The sequence below is a fragment of the Cebidichthys violaceus genome, unplaced genomic scaffold, assembly GCF_023349555.1.
Source record: "Cebidichthys violaceus isolate CVI_PGR_0920_01 unplaced genomic scaffold, fCebVio1.0.p SCAF_17, whole genome shotgun sequence".
In the NCBI taxonomy this organism is placed as follows: Eukaryota; Metazoa; Chordata; class Actinopteri; order Perciformes; family Stichaeidae; genus Cebidichthys; species Cebidichthys violaceus.
Genome location: NW_027176340.1, coordinates 5193118 through 5207418, shown reverse-complemented (window position 1 = coordinate 5207418; position 14301 = coordinate 5193118). Strand labels below are relative to the sequence as shown.

General features: G+C 41.8%; 3 protein-coding genes across 3 annotated transcripts in view; 2 read left to right on the top strand and 1 right to left on the bottom strand.

The window, feature by feature from the left end:
- The first annotated feature begins 86 nt into the window (after nucleotides 1-86).
- On the top strand, nucleotides 87-2599 carry mrto4 (MRT4 homolog, ribosome maturation factor). Its single transcript, XM_068712290.1, has 8 exons — nucleotides 87-162; nucleotides 407-465; nucleotides 563-666; nucleotides 760-841; nucleotides 932-999; nucleotides 1089-1240; nucleotides 1820-1896; nucleotides 1993-2599. The coding sequence occupies exons 1-8, from the start codon at nucleotides 135-137 to the stop codon at nucleotides 2140-2142; spliced, it is 720 nt and encodes a 239-aa protein (XP_068568391.1). The 5' UTR covers nucleotides 87-134; the 3' UTR covers nucleotides 2143-2599.
- akr7a3 (aldo-keto reductase family 7, member A3 (aflatoxin aldehyde reductase)) lies at nucleotides 2456-6336 on the bottom strand. The gene is made up of 7 exons (XM_068712289.1): nucleotides 5895-6336; nucleotides 4963-5150; nucleotides 4757-4861; nucleotides 4380-4476; nucleotides 3829-3928; nucleotides 3607-3736; nucleotides 2456-2882 (listed from the first exon to the last, which is right to left on the bottom strand). Exons 1-7 carry the CDS (start codon nucleotides 6187-6189, stop codon nucleotides 2721-2723), a joined length of 1077 nt encoding a protein of 358 aa, XP_068568390.1. The 5' UTR covers nucleotides 6190-6336; the 3' UTR covers nucleotides 2456-2720.
- A 3443-nt stretch (nucleotides 6337-9779) lies between these two features.
- Nucleotides 9780-14301, top strand: part of megf6b (multiple EGF-like-domains 6b) — a 59511-nt gene continuing 54989 nt past the window's right edge. The window contains exons 1-3 of the mRNA XM_068712720.1: nucleotides 9780-9871; nucleotides 11833-11967; nucleotides 12912-13021. Of these exons, the coding sequence (XP_068568821.1) occupies nucleotides 9780-9871; nucleotides 11833-11967; nucleotides 12912-13021 (337 nt within the window). The remainder of the gene's footprint in view (nucleotides 9872-11832; nucleotides 11968-12911; nucleotides 13022-14301) is intronic.

Here is a 14301-nt window from a genome sequence, read left to right as displayed (position 1 = left end):
CATTCATTTTGACTACAAGTTCTTCATTTATGTTTGTAGTCAGGCACCACATGGTCGGCTTCACCACACCGAAACATTTGGGGTCCTTTTACTTCACGTGTGCGTCTGCTGCTCTGGCATCGTGAGAGGAAACCATGCCGAAGTCAAAGAGAGACAAGAAAAGTAAGTGAAATTCAAATTACAACATGGACAAACTCGCTAAGCGGCTGAGCTTTTTAACTGGTTGATTTTAAGTAACATTTGTGCTCGACAACTGAAAAGTAGCGTAAGTTAGGTAGTAACAAGCTAACATTAGCTTATCCTTCTGGGGGAGACAGCAACATGGAGCGTTGTAACAGCTACCTGCTTGCTGATGTTGTTCAAACTCATCGCTAATTGACTGCTTTTCACCCGATCTTCCCCTCAGTTTCGTTAACGAAAACGGTCAAGAAAGGGCTGGAGTCAAAACAGAAGTTAATCGAGGAGGTGAGTGTCCTGCCACAGCTGTGTGCTATGCTAACCAGGGTTAGCTGAAGCTGCTGACATGTTTCGCTTTAAATTCTCCATCTGTTTGTGTTTTTAGTTCCGGAAATGTGTGGACACGTACAGAAACTTGTTCGTATTCTCTGTAGCCAATATGAGGAATAACAAACTGAAAGACATCAGGACAGCATGGAAACACAGCAGGTAACATGTCTGCTCATTTATTTATTTAAAACAATGTTTCATATGCATTTAATACGTGTCTTATTAAAGATGCTTAACTCTCATCCTCCACAGATTCTTCTTCGGAAAAAATAAAGTAATGGTGGTTGCCCTGGGTAAAGGAGAAGCAGACGAATACAAAGATAATTTGCACAAGGTATGTGCGATCTTAAGTGGTGATAAGCCAGGAAATGTAATATTCTATTGCAAAGACTGAATTTTTTAACTATCTTTTGATAATCTGCAGGTCAGCAAGTATCTACGAGGGGAAGTGGGAGTACTATTCACTAATAAAACAAAGGATGAGGTACAAGAGTAAGTTGGGCTTCACTTAATGCACTACAATTTCAGTTATTTTCCAAATATTGTTAAATAGTTAACTAAGTGGTGTTCTCTATCCACAGGTATTTTGATCATTTCAAAGAGGTGGATTATGCACGGTCAGGCAACCGTGCTCAGATGAACACAACTCTGGATGAGGGGCCGCTTGAACAGTTTCCTCACTCAATGGAGCCCCAGTTGAGACAACTAGGACTTCCTACTGCGCTCAAGAAAGGTAAAATAACAGGTTATGACTGGCATTGGTCTACAGTTCTCTTTTGTCAACAAATCCCAACAATGTAAAAGTCAATTTCTTTGTGTTTTCTGACTAAATCCCAATGTTTCTAACCGAAGACCCACATTTTAAAAACAAGGTCACAAATATACAGGCTGCTTTCCAGATCTGATTTGTCTTTTAACTTTTAACACAAACTGCAGCTGCCCTTACAAAGGACATACTGTTGCATGCAGTATGCATATAATTGAGGCACACTACTTTGTCATAACTTTACACCTTGAACTTTGACCCTCTTGCTCATATATCCGTCATATGCATTGTAATGAGGGAACCTGTTAGCCACTGCAACAGTGTTTTTAATAGTTTTGGACAAATATCTACAGCACAGAGAAATTAGCTTTGTCAGGCGTTGGCTAGTATTAGCCTCATCCAGTATTAGCCACATGTTTGAGTGCAACGGGTGAAACCCCTTTCTTCTCTGAACAATAACCATTGGCACTCTGAACAGGAATAATTTTTTCCATATCAGTTAGTTGGATGTGTGATAATCTCATTTTGTGTCATGTGTTATTAAAGGCGTGGTGACACTGCTGAAGGACCATGAGGTCTGTAAGGAGGGAGACATGCTCACTCCTGAGCAGGCTCGTATTCTGGTGAGTTCTTGACTGTTTGACGACGCAACATTTTGCCCGTGACGTCCAGAACTGTGTTGCATTCGTCTGACTGATCTTCTCAAATTGGCTCCGTAGAAACTCTTTGGCATCGAGATGGCAGAATTCAAGGTGCAGATCAAATGTATGTGGAACTCAGAAACGGGCGAGTTTGAGAAGGTTGCTGGTGAGGTAGAGCCCATGCAGGATAATGAAGAGGAAGACGGCGACGACGAAGATGCAGAATGAAACATCTGCAAGGGCAGAAGTAGTTTTTGCCGGCCTTCAACAGCAGAGGGACATTGATGTGGAAACCAGTCGCCCTGACTGCCAGTGCTGCCCCTGGAGTCTGTCTTCTCTCCTCCTCTCCCAAAACATGAACTTCTGTCCTTCACCATGAATATAGCTTTGGACTGAGTTGTTGTTCAGTAATCATGTGGATGCCACTTGTTTTGGTAAACGTATACCAATGTTGGTATTGTATGCAAGTATTTTTCCATTAAGCCAAAACAGATGAGCACATTTTCATGTGTTAAACCCATTTTAAATGGAAAAACCCCACTTTGTTTCTGAGAAAATTGTTTTCATTTTTAATGTAACAGTAATTAAGGCAGACTGCAGAAAAGGTTCATTTTCCCTGAAAAAATTATCTTGAAAGTTTTCATTTTTACATTTGTACATTAACAATGAAGTGCTTTTCACATTATTTACTGGTCTCCAATTGATTCATTCATAAAAAATGTCAGGAATTAGGACGCAAGTGGAAATATCTTCAGCAGATTTCTTTTGTTACGTGAAATCTGATTGAACCGGCAGATCTGGGTTCTTTAGCGGAAGTAGTTTGGACACTCGTGGGCTACGAGATTCCAGGCCTCGTTGAAGGAGGCGACCACTCGCTCATCTAGAGGACCCTCCTCTGCAGCAGCCAGGTTTTGCTGAAGTTGCTCGATACTTGACATGCCAATGATGACTCCATCACCAAGATCCCCCTGTAACAGAAGACATTTTTTTTTGTAGTCAAAGACGCATAAGTTTCATTTGAAATAGTTGGATAGTATAACATTTTCCAGCTACTGTAAGCACCAAATACAGCCTTTGACTCTGTAGTGTTGAGGCTAAATATACAACAACTGACCAGGCACTGTCGGACGAAACAGGAGCCAGGATTTTGGTATCAACAAGTGGTTAATATGCACAAATCATGACTGCCTATAATTCTACAATTAGCCAGTAAGTTTGCGTAACAAATGATTATGAATACTTAAATAATGTGGGCTTTGTGCAGTTGGAACATAAATGCTTAGTTTATTTAACGACTGATTATTAATACAGAACTGACAAGTGTTTAAATTAGAGTAAATGCTGCTGCATGACAAAACATTTTAACTTAGTTGAATTCCTTTAAGTAAAAAAATATAAAATATTGTGCAAAGTAGGATATCTACATTCAACCCTACAGATAAAAATCCTAATCTCACATAAATGGACTTGTATAGCACTTTAGCACTACATGTCATCATTCACACACTGATGACAGGGGCTACCATGCGAGGTAGCATGCCCATCAGGACTATCTAATCATTCATACACTGCAGGGACAGCCTACGGGAGCAGTTCGGGGTTAAGTGTCTTGCCGAAGGACACGTCGACATGGAGATGATGATGACAAAACATGATCTCATGCCACTGCAGTGATCAATTCGCAATAAGTACCTTAAGTTGGGAGTGGTGGTACATCCAGCGCATGGCAGCAGAAGTCAGCGAGGGTTTCTCTGAGCCGTACGCCGTCTCCAAGGCCTTCAGTACCACGTCTATTGCCTCAAACTGACTCTGCTTCCAGTATCTGAAGAGAAGGGGGCAGGCTTCATCGGTTGACAATGTGCATGAGCGAGTGGTTGGGAAAAAAATCTCAAAAGCAAACGGCTGGTGGTTCACCTGTCCCTGTATGCTGCAGCCCAGTTGTTACCAAAGAATCGTCCCGCAGGCTGGGAACCATCTCTGTCTTGGTAGTGGTACTTTCCTGTCAGAAGGCCACCTGCAGAGGAGGAGTGATGTCAGAATTCAAGTTAAAATGATCTGAGATTCTCCTATTTATGCACTCAAATATTGTCACTCACTCAAGAAGACTGCAGTTGTGGTAACGGCTCTGTGAGGCTGGACGAAGGCACAGTGACGCTTTGAGCTACAGTAAACGCTAATGTCAGTATGCTAACATGTTGCTGGATGAAAAGTTAAAGGATCACCAAAGTGATTACTATTAATCCTGAGGGCAACATGGATGTCTGTACCAAATTGTATTGCAATCCAATAGTAAGTATAGTTGTTGAGACGTTTCCCTCAAACCACTAATGACAACCTCATGGTGGGGTCAGAGTCAAACTCAGGGGATCGCCAAAATCAGAAGGATTCATCTTTTCTGCACCATTTATCACAGTCTATAAGTATCTACTTTTCAAATAGTGACGGCAAGGACGGAAGAAACGCACCTGCTAGAGGATTGTATGCGTAGAATCTCATTCCGTAGTATCTCAGACATGGCAGCAACTCGGTCTCTACCTGTCTTGTGGTGGCATTGTACATCCCCTGTAAAAGGTTCAAGAGTCTAAGTTAGGGTACAGAAAATAGTCAAAGAGGTTAAATTCAGGGGAAAGTATTTTAAACAAGGAAAGAAACATGGGGGATGAAATTGAGATGGGAAATCCATTGGGTCTTGAGTTTCTCTCTGTAATGAAAACTACTGTAATTCTTGATAAACATTTGCACAAAAGATGTATCACAGGCACTTACATAGAGCAATGCAACGTGGACATACATTTACTGATGATTGCAAATAAAAAAAAAAATGTTTTAAGTGCCAGAATACCTGATACACAGAGGGAACAATCCAGTTGTTGTGTCTACAGATGTTGGCAATTTCAGACACTTCCCACGATGCATAGTTTGAAAGACCAAACTCCTTGAATTTTCCCTGAGGGTGATAGTTTCACAATGAATTAGAAATGTAATGAAACATTATCAAGAATGTTTGAAATTAGAAGTCATAGAGAATGAGGTATCTGGTCTCTTTGCCTCTTTGTGGAGTTCATTGCAGGCCCTAAGGGTATCCTGGATTGGGTTCTGGTGGTCCGGGGCATGGAGGTAGAAAAGGTCCACACAATCAGTCTGCAGCCTCTGAAGGGAGGTTTCCAGCTGAGAGCGCACACTCTCCGGCTTCAGCGTCTTCCCGTCCCAGGGGTTGGCCTTGGTCGCTATGCTTACTGTTACACAGAAACAATGAATTCAAAGTCAAATGTCGTTTACGGGATGTGTGTGGAAGTGTTGTTTTATTGTGGAAAGCGACTGCAGATGAAAACTAGCTTATCTTATATCATATGTTTTACTGAAGTAAAAGTAGTATTCCCATATTGTACAAGTAAAAGTAAAAGTATTAGCAGTCAAAATAAACTTAAAGTACCAAAAGTAAAAGGTCTCATGCAGAACAAACTTAATCCAGAATAATATTGGATTAGAATTATTGATGCATTAATGAGTTCATCAATGTAACGTTTCAGCTGATAAATCGTGGATCTCACTCCAGGAATCAATAAAGATGTATCGTCACCTATAATATTACATCATCGATTTATTTGTTGATTGTATTTTCTATTAATAATCTAAATCGGCAAAGTAACAGGAAAACGTGCAATATCAAAGTAGTGGGAAAAGGAAGTACCTCAAAATTGTACTTAAGTACAGTAACATTACTTGAGTAAATGTAATTAGTTACTTTTCACCACTGCTCTAGTAAATAAGAATGGTAACACGTGTCTTAAATATTGTAAAAGTCATGAAACACTGTCCTGTGCTCGTTAACGTTAGTTGATGAAAAGGGGAGTCTGGGCCAGTTTTGCTACCCATAATTCCAAGCTGTTGCCAGCCGGGCCATGGGGAACCAACCAGCACCTAATGAGTAAAAGCTCGGTGTTAGTGTTAACGCACGAATTTGGGTGCTTCTGATATACCTGTTTTAGGAAGATTCATGCCCCCTATAAACGTCTCCGACTTTCCATCCATATACATGAGGGCTGTGTCCACCCGGTTGTGTCCCCTGTCCAGGAAAGTCTTCACCATGTCCAAGCTCTGCTCGGCGTCGGCTCGTCCACCGAACGCCATAGTTCCCAGTAAGGAAACCGGCCTTTTAGTTTGAGACGACGACATGTTTCGACGAGCCACAAACCTCGGCAACTGAGTGAGCACGTCTTTGATAAGGTGACTCTGTCCCAGTGTGCACAGTCTTGCTGTCGTTAACCGCTGCATGCTATAAAGAAGCAACTAGCTTGCAGGCGTCTAGGGGGTAAAGGTCGTTGGAAGTGGGAGCGTCGTAAAATTACTAAACCGGGTTAAAGCGCAACATGTAAGAAATTAACTGAACAACGTCGCTTATTCGTCTTATTTGCTTAGCTGTAGTTAAAGCAGTGCAGAGTGCGTTTTCTGTGACCACTTCCTGTTTTTATGGACATGTAAGCTAATATTTGTTCAAGTCTCTTCGTTGAATCATTTGTTCAATAGTTGTCACTCTAGCTAGATATAGCATGTAGTTCTTAACTTTAACCGCAAGGTGTCAGCAAACTACCATACATTTCTACAAACTATGCTCATGGGTTTCTCCTGCATCCATCAATGCGCAGACTGCAGACATGATAAACTGATATTGTAACGTAAACATTCAAATGTATAGTTTTTTCCAGTGCATCCTGGATAAAGAACCATTCATATGAAGCCTTTGTAAGCCCCCCCGAGTCTAAGAAACCAAGTGTTTCTACACTAGAATAAAACCCAAGGTTTGCTGTAAGTTCAATAGTTTGATTTTGGATGAATGTCCACCATGTATCCATAAAATTGGCTGAAATATTGAAGGCAATGCAATCTAGACTTTGACTTTGGGCTCCTGTAAGACAGAGCCTCGAGATTAGACTGGTATAATGTTTAAAATGTCTATTTATATTGTGTTTTAGTAGGGCATATTACCATTTTAATTCATAAATATTCAGATCAGCACAATATATTTGCCACACAGACATCCTTACTGGCCCACAATGGTCTGAGGTTTCCTGTAATTGAATTTGGGCATTTTGTCACAGTTATGTAAAGTTGCCTTTAGGATTAAAGGAAAGGCTGCTGCTATTTTGGAGTTAACGCCTTTATTTTAGTAGTGCTAATTGAAATAGTTGTTCAGGCATCAGGGTGCTGTATGCAATACATTCTTAATTTTCTTAATTGGACATTCATTTGGAAATTTGCACCAGTAAATTGCAATATCAACTGCGGGCCATGTGTGTCAAAATTGTAAGAGGTTTGTATTTATTATTCCAGAATTGCATTTCTTTGTTTCAAAATATTTATTAGAGGATCATATTCAATAGTGAACACTTTTGTGTATTGTATCAGATGTGAAGCTGATTTCCAAAGCACCACAACACCACTAACGTGTCAATGTCACTGACTGACTGCGGCTCTGTACACGCACTGCTCAGCCTTGAATCGATTACCAATGAGCGGTGAACATTAATACATTGTCTATATGAAAGCAGAAGTTAAACTCCTGTGCGCCAGAAGAGGGCGGCAGAGAAGCGGGTGCGGGAGCGTGCAAGCCCTTCTGGGGGTGTGGAGCAAATCCGTAATACATGGTGTATGTGCGCAAAATTATTTTTTTTTAAACAGCGCATGAAATTACGCACGGCTGGAAAAAGGAACAGCTCCGAGGCCCCCATGAGTGTATTAAAACAAGCAAGAAAGAAATTAACCACAAATAAAAATATTAAAAATAAAATAGCTTAAAATGAACAATGAATAAATGAAATACCCCAATAGACTGAGGCCTATTTTTCCTGATCCTGAAGTCAGGACTTTTTCACACATCTAATCATTTACTGTGTTATACACTCAGAGTATCTGAGACAAAGATTGAGAGAGTAGACTAAAACCCTGAAAAGCCAAATCTACACCACATTGCCCAACATTGCCTCCGTCTGTCTTTGGTAAAGAAACTTTAGTAAAGAAACAGACTTTAAGACATTGTTTACTCTAAGAAAACCAATGTGATTTTGTGTGTTGTACATTTTACAGTGGTTTTGAATTTAAATTGGGATTGTCACAGCAGTAAACACTAGTGTCAGCATAACTCCTGCTTCAACATCATCCGGTTTCACATAATAGCACTGATGGTTCTGGGTAAACTCTCAGAAGCATATCCTACAGATGTCCAAATTTAATCATTTAAATCCATTTTTTTAGGTTTGTGCCAGTGCAAGGTTCACCGTCTTTGGTCACTTGCTCACAGTCAACCAAAATCTCACCGGTTTGGATATCTGTGATTCTTAGTTGCAAAAACACAGCAGAAATCAGTGCATGTCTTATCTCTTTTTTTTTCTTTTCTTTTTTTTCTTTTTTTAGATGTATTTATTTATTATTTATTTTTGCATAGCTACAGTTAAGAGTTGGTTCAGGTAAACAAGTGGTAGAGGTTTAACATTTAGTTGTATCAAAATGAGTACATGTGTAGCTGCTGTCTTATTTTGCATTAAGCAAATGGTAAAATAGTATGGAAGCCACCCTTGGTTTAAGGGGTATAAGGGCTTCTTTTTTTTTTACCAACTTTATTATTTCAAAGGAAGGGCAACTTGCTCCCTTCCTGTTTCAACACATAAACAACAAGTGACGTTTTAAACTCGAGTGGACTCGTTTTCTCAAAAGACTTTCCAACGTGGAGTCCGGTATGTTTTGACCAGCCTGTATATGAGAAGCACAATTAAACAACGCGGCATTCACGAGGACAGCTACGTGTCCTCTGCCTGTTTTCAACAGCTACCGTAACTTCAACAACAGACGCATTTGGCTGAAAGTCGCCAGTTAACAGGGTCGCTTGATAAACCGTAACACCGGCTTGTCTCTGGGCATAATGAGGCTGCCATGTGCAGTCTGCTATGTGTACTTGATGGGTACCTGGAGACATCAGTGCACAGTAGGTGGGGGTGAATATGGGGTCTTTTTTCTTTTTTACCTCGGGGCTTCCAAACAGCTTAATTCGGCCATGGATTTATGTTTGTGGGCCCACAAATAGACAAACAAATGAATGTTTATCAAAAGACTCACTTTTCTTGTTTCAGTTGAACACTATTTACTTATTTTTTTTCTCCGTCTAGACTTTGGCAACGCATATGTCAGATGGGCTCTGATATGTCTAAGAGTATCCGATCTAATTCAAACAACATGCTGTGGAGCTGGTCCAAGCGGTGACCCAGGACTCTTTAGGGTCATGAACACACATGCGCGCAATGAAGCCTTTGTTTGGAGAGCAGCAGTAGTCGGGTCTTGGCGGCTGACCCTGTGACCGCACCATCAGCGGTTTGCCCCGCAGAGCTCTGACCACGAGCTGCTTCAGACTCAACCCCAAACATCCTCTGTTGCTCCGCGCGTGATAGTATATCACTCCGTTTTTCTAGAGGGCTCCCTTTGCGCACATATTGCTCTCTATTTGCGCTTATTTCTCAGCTCCACGAGCTTTGTTTTCATCAACACGCGCACATTGAACTAGATAAACGCAATATTGGTGAAGGGATTGAATATATGCATACAAGTACGCGTAAGTCTTAATAGAAATATTACAGTTAGGCTAAAGTTAAAGGCGGGGTTGTTATCGGCGTTGCGTTGGTCCGTTTTCAAAACACTTTAAATTACTCTAGGGTGCAGGAGTGAGACAGAATTACAGAGGGACGTTTGATGCGAGGTCCAAAACAAAATCTGGACCCAAAGAAAGCTCCGAAGCCCCCGTGTGTGAATGCCCTTTGCAGGCTGCAGGGTGTCTAGTGTGTGCGTGTTTCAGAAGCTGCTGAAGCTCTGAATAATAAATGACATCCTATCCATCCTCCCCCTCTCAAACCCCTGCCATCATTACCAAGTCAATGGAGGGAGGCAGAAAGCGCTCCACGACGTCGTGCCCGTCAGTCCAACATGTGCAGCGAAGGAGCGTCGGTGAGCTGCAGTTTTCCGTCAGTGTCACACACACCGGCTGAGAGCGAGAAAACGCACCGCGTGTGATGGCTGGGTCATCTTTTGGAACGCGCTGATCATTTCCACGCGGAAGATACTTTATGCGCTTTTCAAGTTTCTCCCAGTTGAGCGCTCGGGTTTTTTTTATTTGGTTATTTATTAGGTTTACGTTTTTTTTAAATGGTTAAACCGCTGAGAGAAACTCACCTGAGTAATACTCATGAATGACTTAACGAGATATCCATTCACTTTTTAATACTCTGATCCAAGAAGAGGAATCATGGATAGTTTTATTTTTTATTTTTTCTTAATATTTATTATAGAGGCTCAGGCATTGCGTTATGGCATCACCAACAATCTCCAACCTTATATGTGAGTTACCTTTTTTTCCCTATGTGTTATCGGCTGTTTAACTTACTTCTATTTTATTAGGACACTGTTTCTTTAGGGATGATGTTTACTCTTCATCTTTCCTACGATATTTGTACAGCCTCACATTCCCTTTGAAGTTTGAGTTTGAGAAAACTGCTGGTTCACCTGCACATTAAAAAACGTGTGTCTTAAGACTCAACCAGAAGCAGAAAACTGAGTGTTGTGAAGTTGTTGTTGTTTTTGTTTTTTTTTGGCCAGAGGTATCCCAGCTGGGTGAGCTATTTTGTAGATGCTGGATGATTCATTTAACTGTTGTGCACTCTCATCATGGGCTTTATTGGCTTCCATGCACAGTATCACTGTAATCATCATGATTATACATTAGCTCCATGTGGATGGTCTGTACTGCATTCCTAACTCTGTCAAAGTTAGTTTGAAGCCCCTCAAAGCAAAGAGCCGGTATTTTAAACCTCTATATGAAGGAGCCTGAATTATGTGAGAGAAGATTCTCTGCCGTTCCTGGTCTCTTACAATAAGGTCTTTCAGTTATGTGAAGTGATCGTGATTACTATCGTTTATGAGATTGATGTTGTCTTAAGATTCCTGCTAAACTCCATGTGCAGAGCCTGTCTGCCTGTCTGTCTGCCTGTCTGCCTGTCTGCCTGTCTGTCTGTCTGTCTGTCTGTCTGTCTGTCTGTCTGTCCTTGGAGTGTTACCAACGGGAGTAAATGTTTCAAAGATCATGTTGACCTTTTTTTTGACGAGGCTCCTCTGTACGCTGCAGCAAGTGACGTGAAAGACGTCAGTGGCAGGTTTGCCTGTTAACCCAGGCGCACTTTGCGTAAAGGAGGACAAAACATCCCAATTAGAAAGGCTTGTCGTGTTTCACCTGGGGGCGAAAAATGTTAGCTGTCTCCTGTTTTTGCTGACATTCAGTCTCGTATGTACAAGTGAAAACATGCACGTTCTACCAAATGTCCAGTGTGTGAATTGACTGGAAAATTGTGGCATGTTTTTGTGTTATTTGTGTCATTTTTGAAAATATTGTGCAGTGAAGTGGTTACTGTTTACAGACGTGGTCCATCATATGTACTGCATATGTTGTTGTTTCCCAGAAAACCAGTGGCTCACATCTAAAACATTTTAACTTTTCTGGTTATGATTTTGTTTCTTTTTACATTTGGAGTATATAAAATAACAGGAACTGCCACTTTCATGCCAATGCCACCCTCTAAAAGACTTTCAGGTAACAATTTCAGATACTGAGTTCAGGTTAAACTACAGGTAGCATCTTGTGCAGCTTGGCGTTCTGAAAGATAATGTATGAGGAATTCCCCTTAAGTCCTAAAAAAATACCCAAACCAGACATCATAAGCAGCCTTTCTACTCAGTACATTACCAGAAAATGCCTCGTGAGCTTTGTCCATCTATCTTTACTGCAGCGTTTCTCCCAGCATTCATAAATTGCCCCGCCGCCATCTGTACATCTGTAAAAACATTTTGACACCTTAAGTGTTTTCATCACTGCTTTCGTTTCAGGCCCAATGTGTGTGCAGAGAGGGAGGTGACGCTGGTCGCCCAGAGGCAGCCGTGTGTGCAGGCCTTCACACGCATGGTTAAAGTGTGGAAGCAAGGCTGTGTGGGACAGTCATGGTGCATGGGATACGAGAGGAGGTGAGTAATACCTCTCATTTGTTGTCTGTCGACACAAAAAACACTCCCATCTTCGCTCGTAGTGGATGTAGTGCTTTGCTGATTAATCTCTGGCTAGAGCAAAGCATTAATTAAGGCTTCAGTGAGTCATGCAAGAATTTATCAGAGAGGGTGTGATCCTTCGTTTGACTCCACCTCCAAACAGAATCAAAGGATGAGCTCCTTGACCTCCTCTTTCCTCTCAGTCTCTCTCGCTCTTGTTCTGTAATCGCAGCTTTGAACCTCTCACACAGTTAAGTGCAAAGGTGCGGCCCCACTTCATCGGGGTTACCAGCTATTTAACACCCAGGCGTTCTTTGCAGCCAGCATTCCTGTGACGGAGCGTCCCAATGCTAACATGTTAGCCTGTCTCTGTTTCGGGGGTTTCTCACTTTGCCGCTCACGCTCGCTTTCACGGCGTTATTTACCATGTTACAAAGTCAAAGGCTGCTTTGAAGGCGGCCAAAGCCACAATTACTCGCTTTAAACAGAAACGTGTTTCCACAATGCGTAATGACCGTGGAGCAATGAGAGGGGTCCCAAAGTACAGGGATAGGCACCGTTCTCTGAAGTTGACTCTGCCCAGTCTCACTTTAAAATGGCGCCTTAAAAGTCTGGGAAAATGTTTGCTGAACATCATACTGCGTGTCACTTAAAAGGCTGCGAGTCGTTTGATCAGATTACATGTTTGTTTTTCCTAATCTCATGGTATTCGACCACATGAAACATTCAAAATGACTTGTGATATGTCAGATAATGTCAGATAATCCCTTTGTATATACTATGTTCACTCACACGCTACTGTTTTACAGTGGAATACAACAGAAAACCCTGTATTTTTGTCAGTTCTGGTTTTATTTGTTTTATAACCACCACTCCAACAGGCTTGATTGAAAGTGTTGACCTGATGTTTGTCATGTTAACAGGACAGCGTACTACACTGCATACAGACAAGTCTACAGACAGGATTATCAGACTGTGTACAAGTGTTGCCCTGGATGGTCTCAACTTAATGGAGAAGCAGGCTGCCTGTATCGTAAGTATCCTCAACTATCCGGATTTTTACTACTTTCTACCTCTTCAATTGGAAAAATGTTCCAGGTTTTGCGGTTAGGTATGTTTACTAAAAGGCAATATGTCTTTTCCTGACTCAGCAGGAGGAAGGCTGCTTCAAACATCGCCTCACCCTTGGCACAGACCTCTGAATGAAAGGTTTTCAGGAAAAAGGTCAAAAGGGTCAAGAGATGCTTTGCCCATCCAGACTCCTAAGCAGATGTTATCAGTCAGTGCCATGTCCTAACTACTTGTGTTGTTACAACAGTCCCACAAGGTTTAGATGTGGACGGTGGGAAAAAAAAATATCTCAAGTGTTGAAAGACTTTTAAGTGTTGACATTCGCTCTCAAAAGAGGTTTGCATTGTAGCTTCTTGTTCCACTCTCAGCAAAAAAACAATTACGATTGAGGTGAGGTCATGGCTCTGTAGCGCTCCTTTAGTTTCAAACAGATAGTTTGTCTTGCAGACAGCTTTTACTACACTGGATATTTACTTTAATACATTGAAACTCCAAACGGACCACATTCTCATGTTTAAATGTTGGCTCTCCTCCATATAGTCATGCCACTCTTCTCATTCAGACGTGTGACATGACAGTGCAGGTCAGAGGATTGCATTATGGGTATGAAAACAGACCATAGCCCATCCAGTGTTTACCCCAACCAATCACAGTCAAGGCCTCCAAAACAATACCCATCAAGTCATGTTGGGGAGACCACCTGCTGATGTGCACAAAAAAAACTAAGAAAAACACATATGAATCTCCCCTCTGTAACTTCCAATCCACGGGCCCATGTATGGAAGAGTAGTTCTGTTGGTCACACCGGGGCTGCCAGCAGCTCATCTCCTTGTGGATAAGCTTAGCTTCACACCGCTGAGACCGAGAAGCCTCCTTTGATGGGATTTCACAGCCAGTGATCCAGAGCACATAGCCTGCATACCATAGACAGACCCTTGGCAAAGCCTTCCTGTAAACAGTTTGTCCCCTGTCTGGTTGACTGACAAGAAAGTTCCCACTTCCTTACTCTCATTGCTCTAGCTGGAACTGACCCGCGTGCCATAATGGCCAGTGCTGACACCAGTAGTACAGGCCCGTTACTGTCCGGGAAAGCCCTCAGATGGGAAGTGGCTGGGATGTGGAGCGAGAGAAGATCTCCTGGATGTGCCTGTCATCGGTGTCTTATTATGGCATTTATGTCCTCTTCAAAGGGCTCTTTGTTTCCACAGAGAAGGTTATGGTATTAAATTATACAGTACAAAG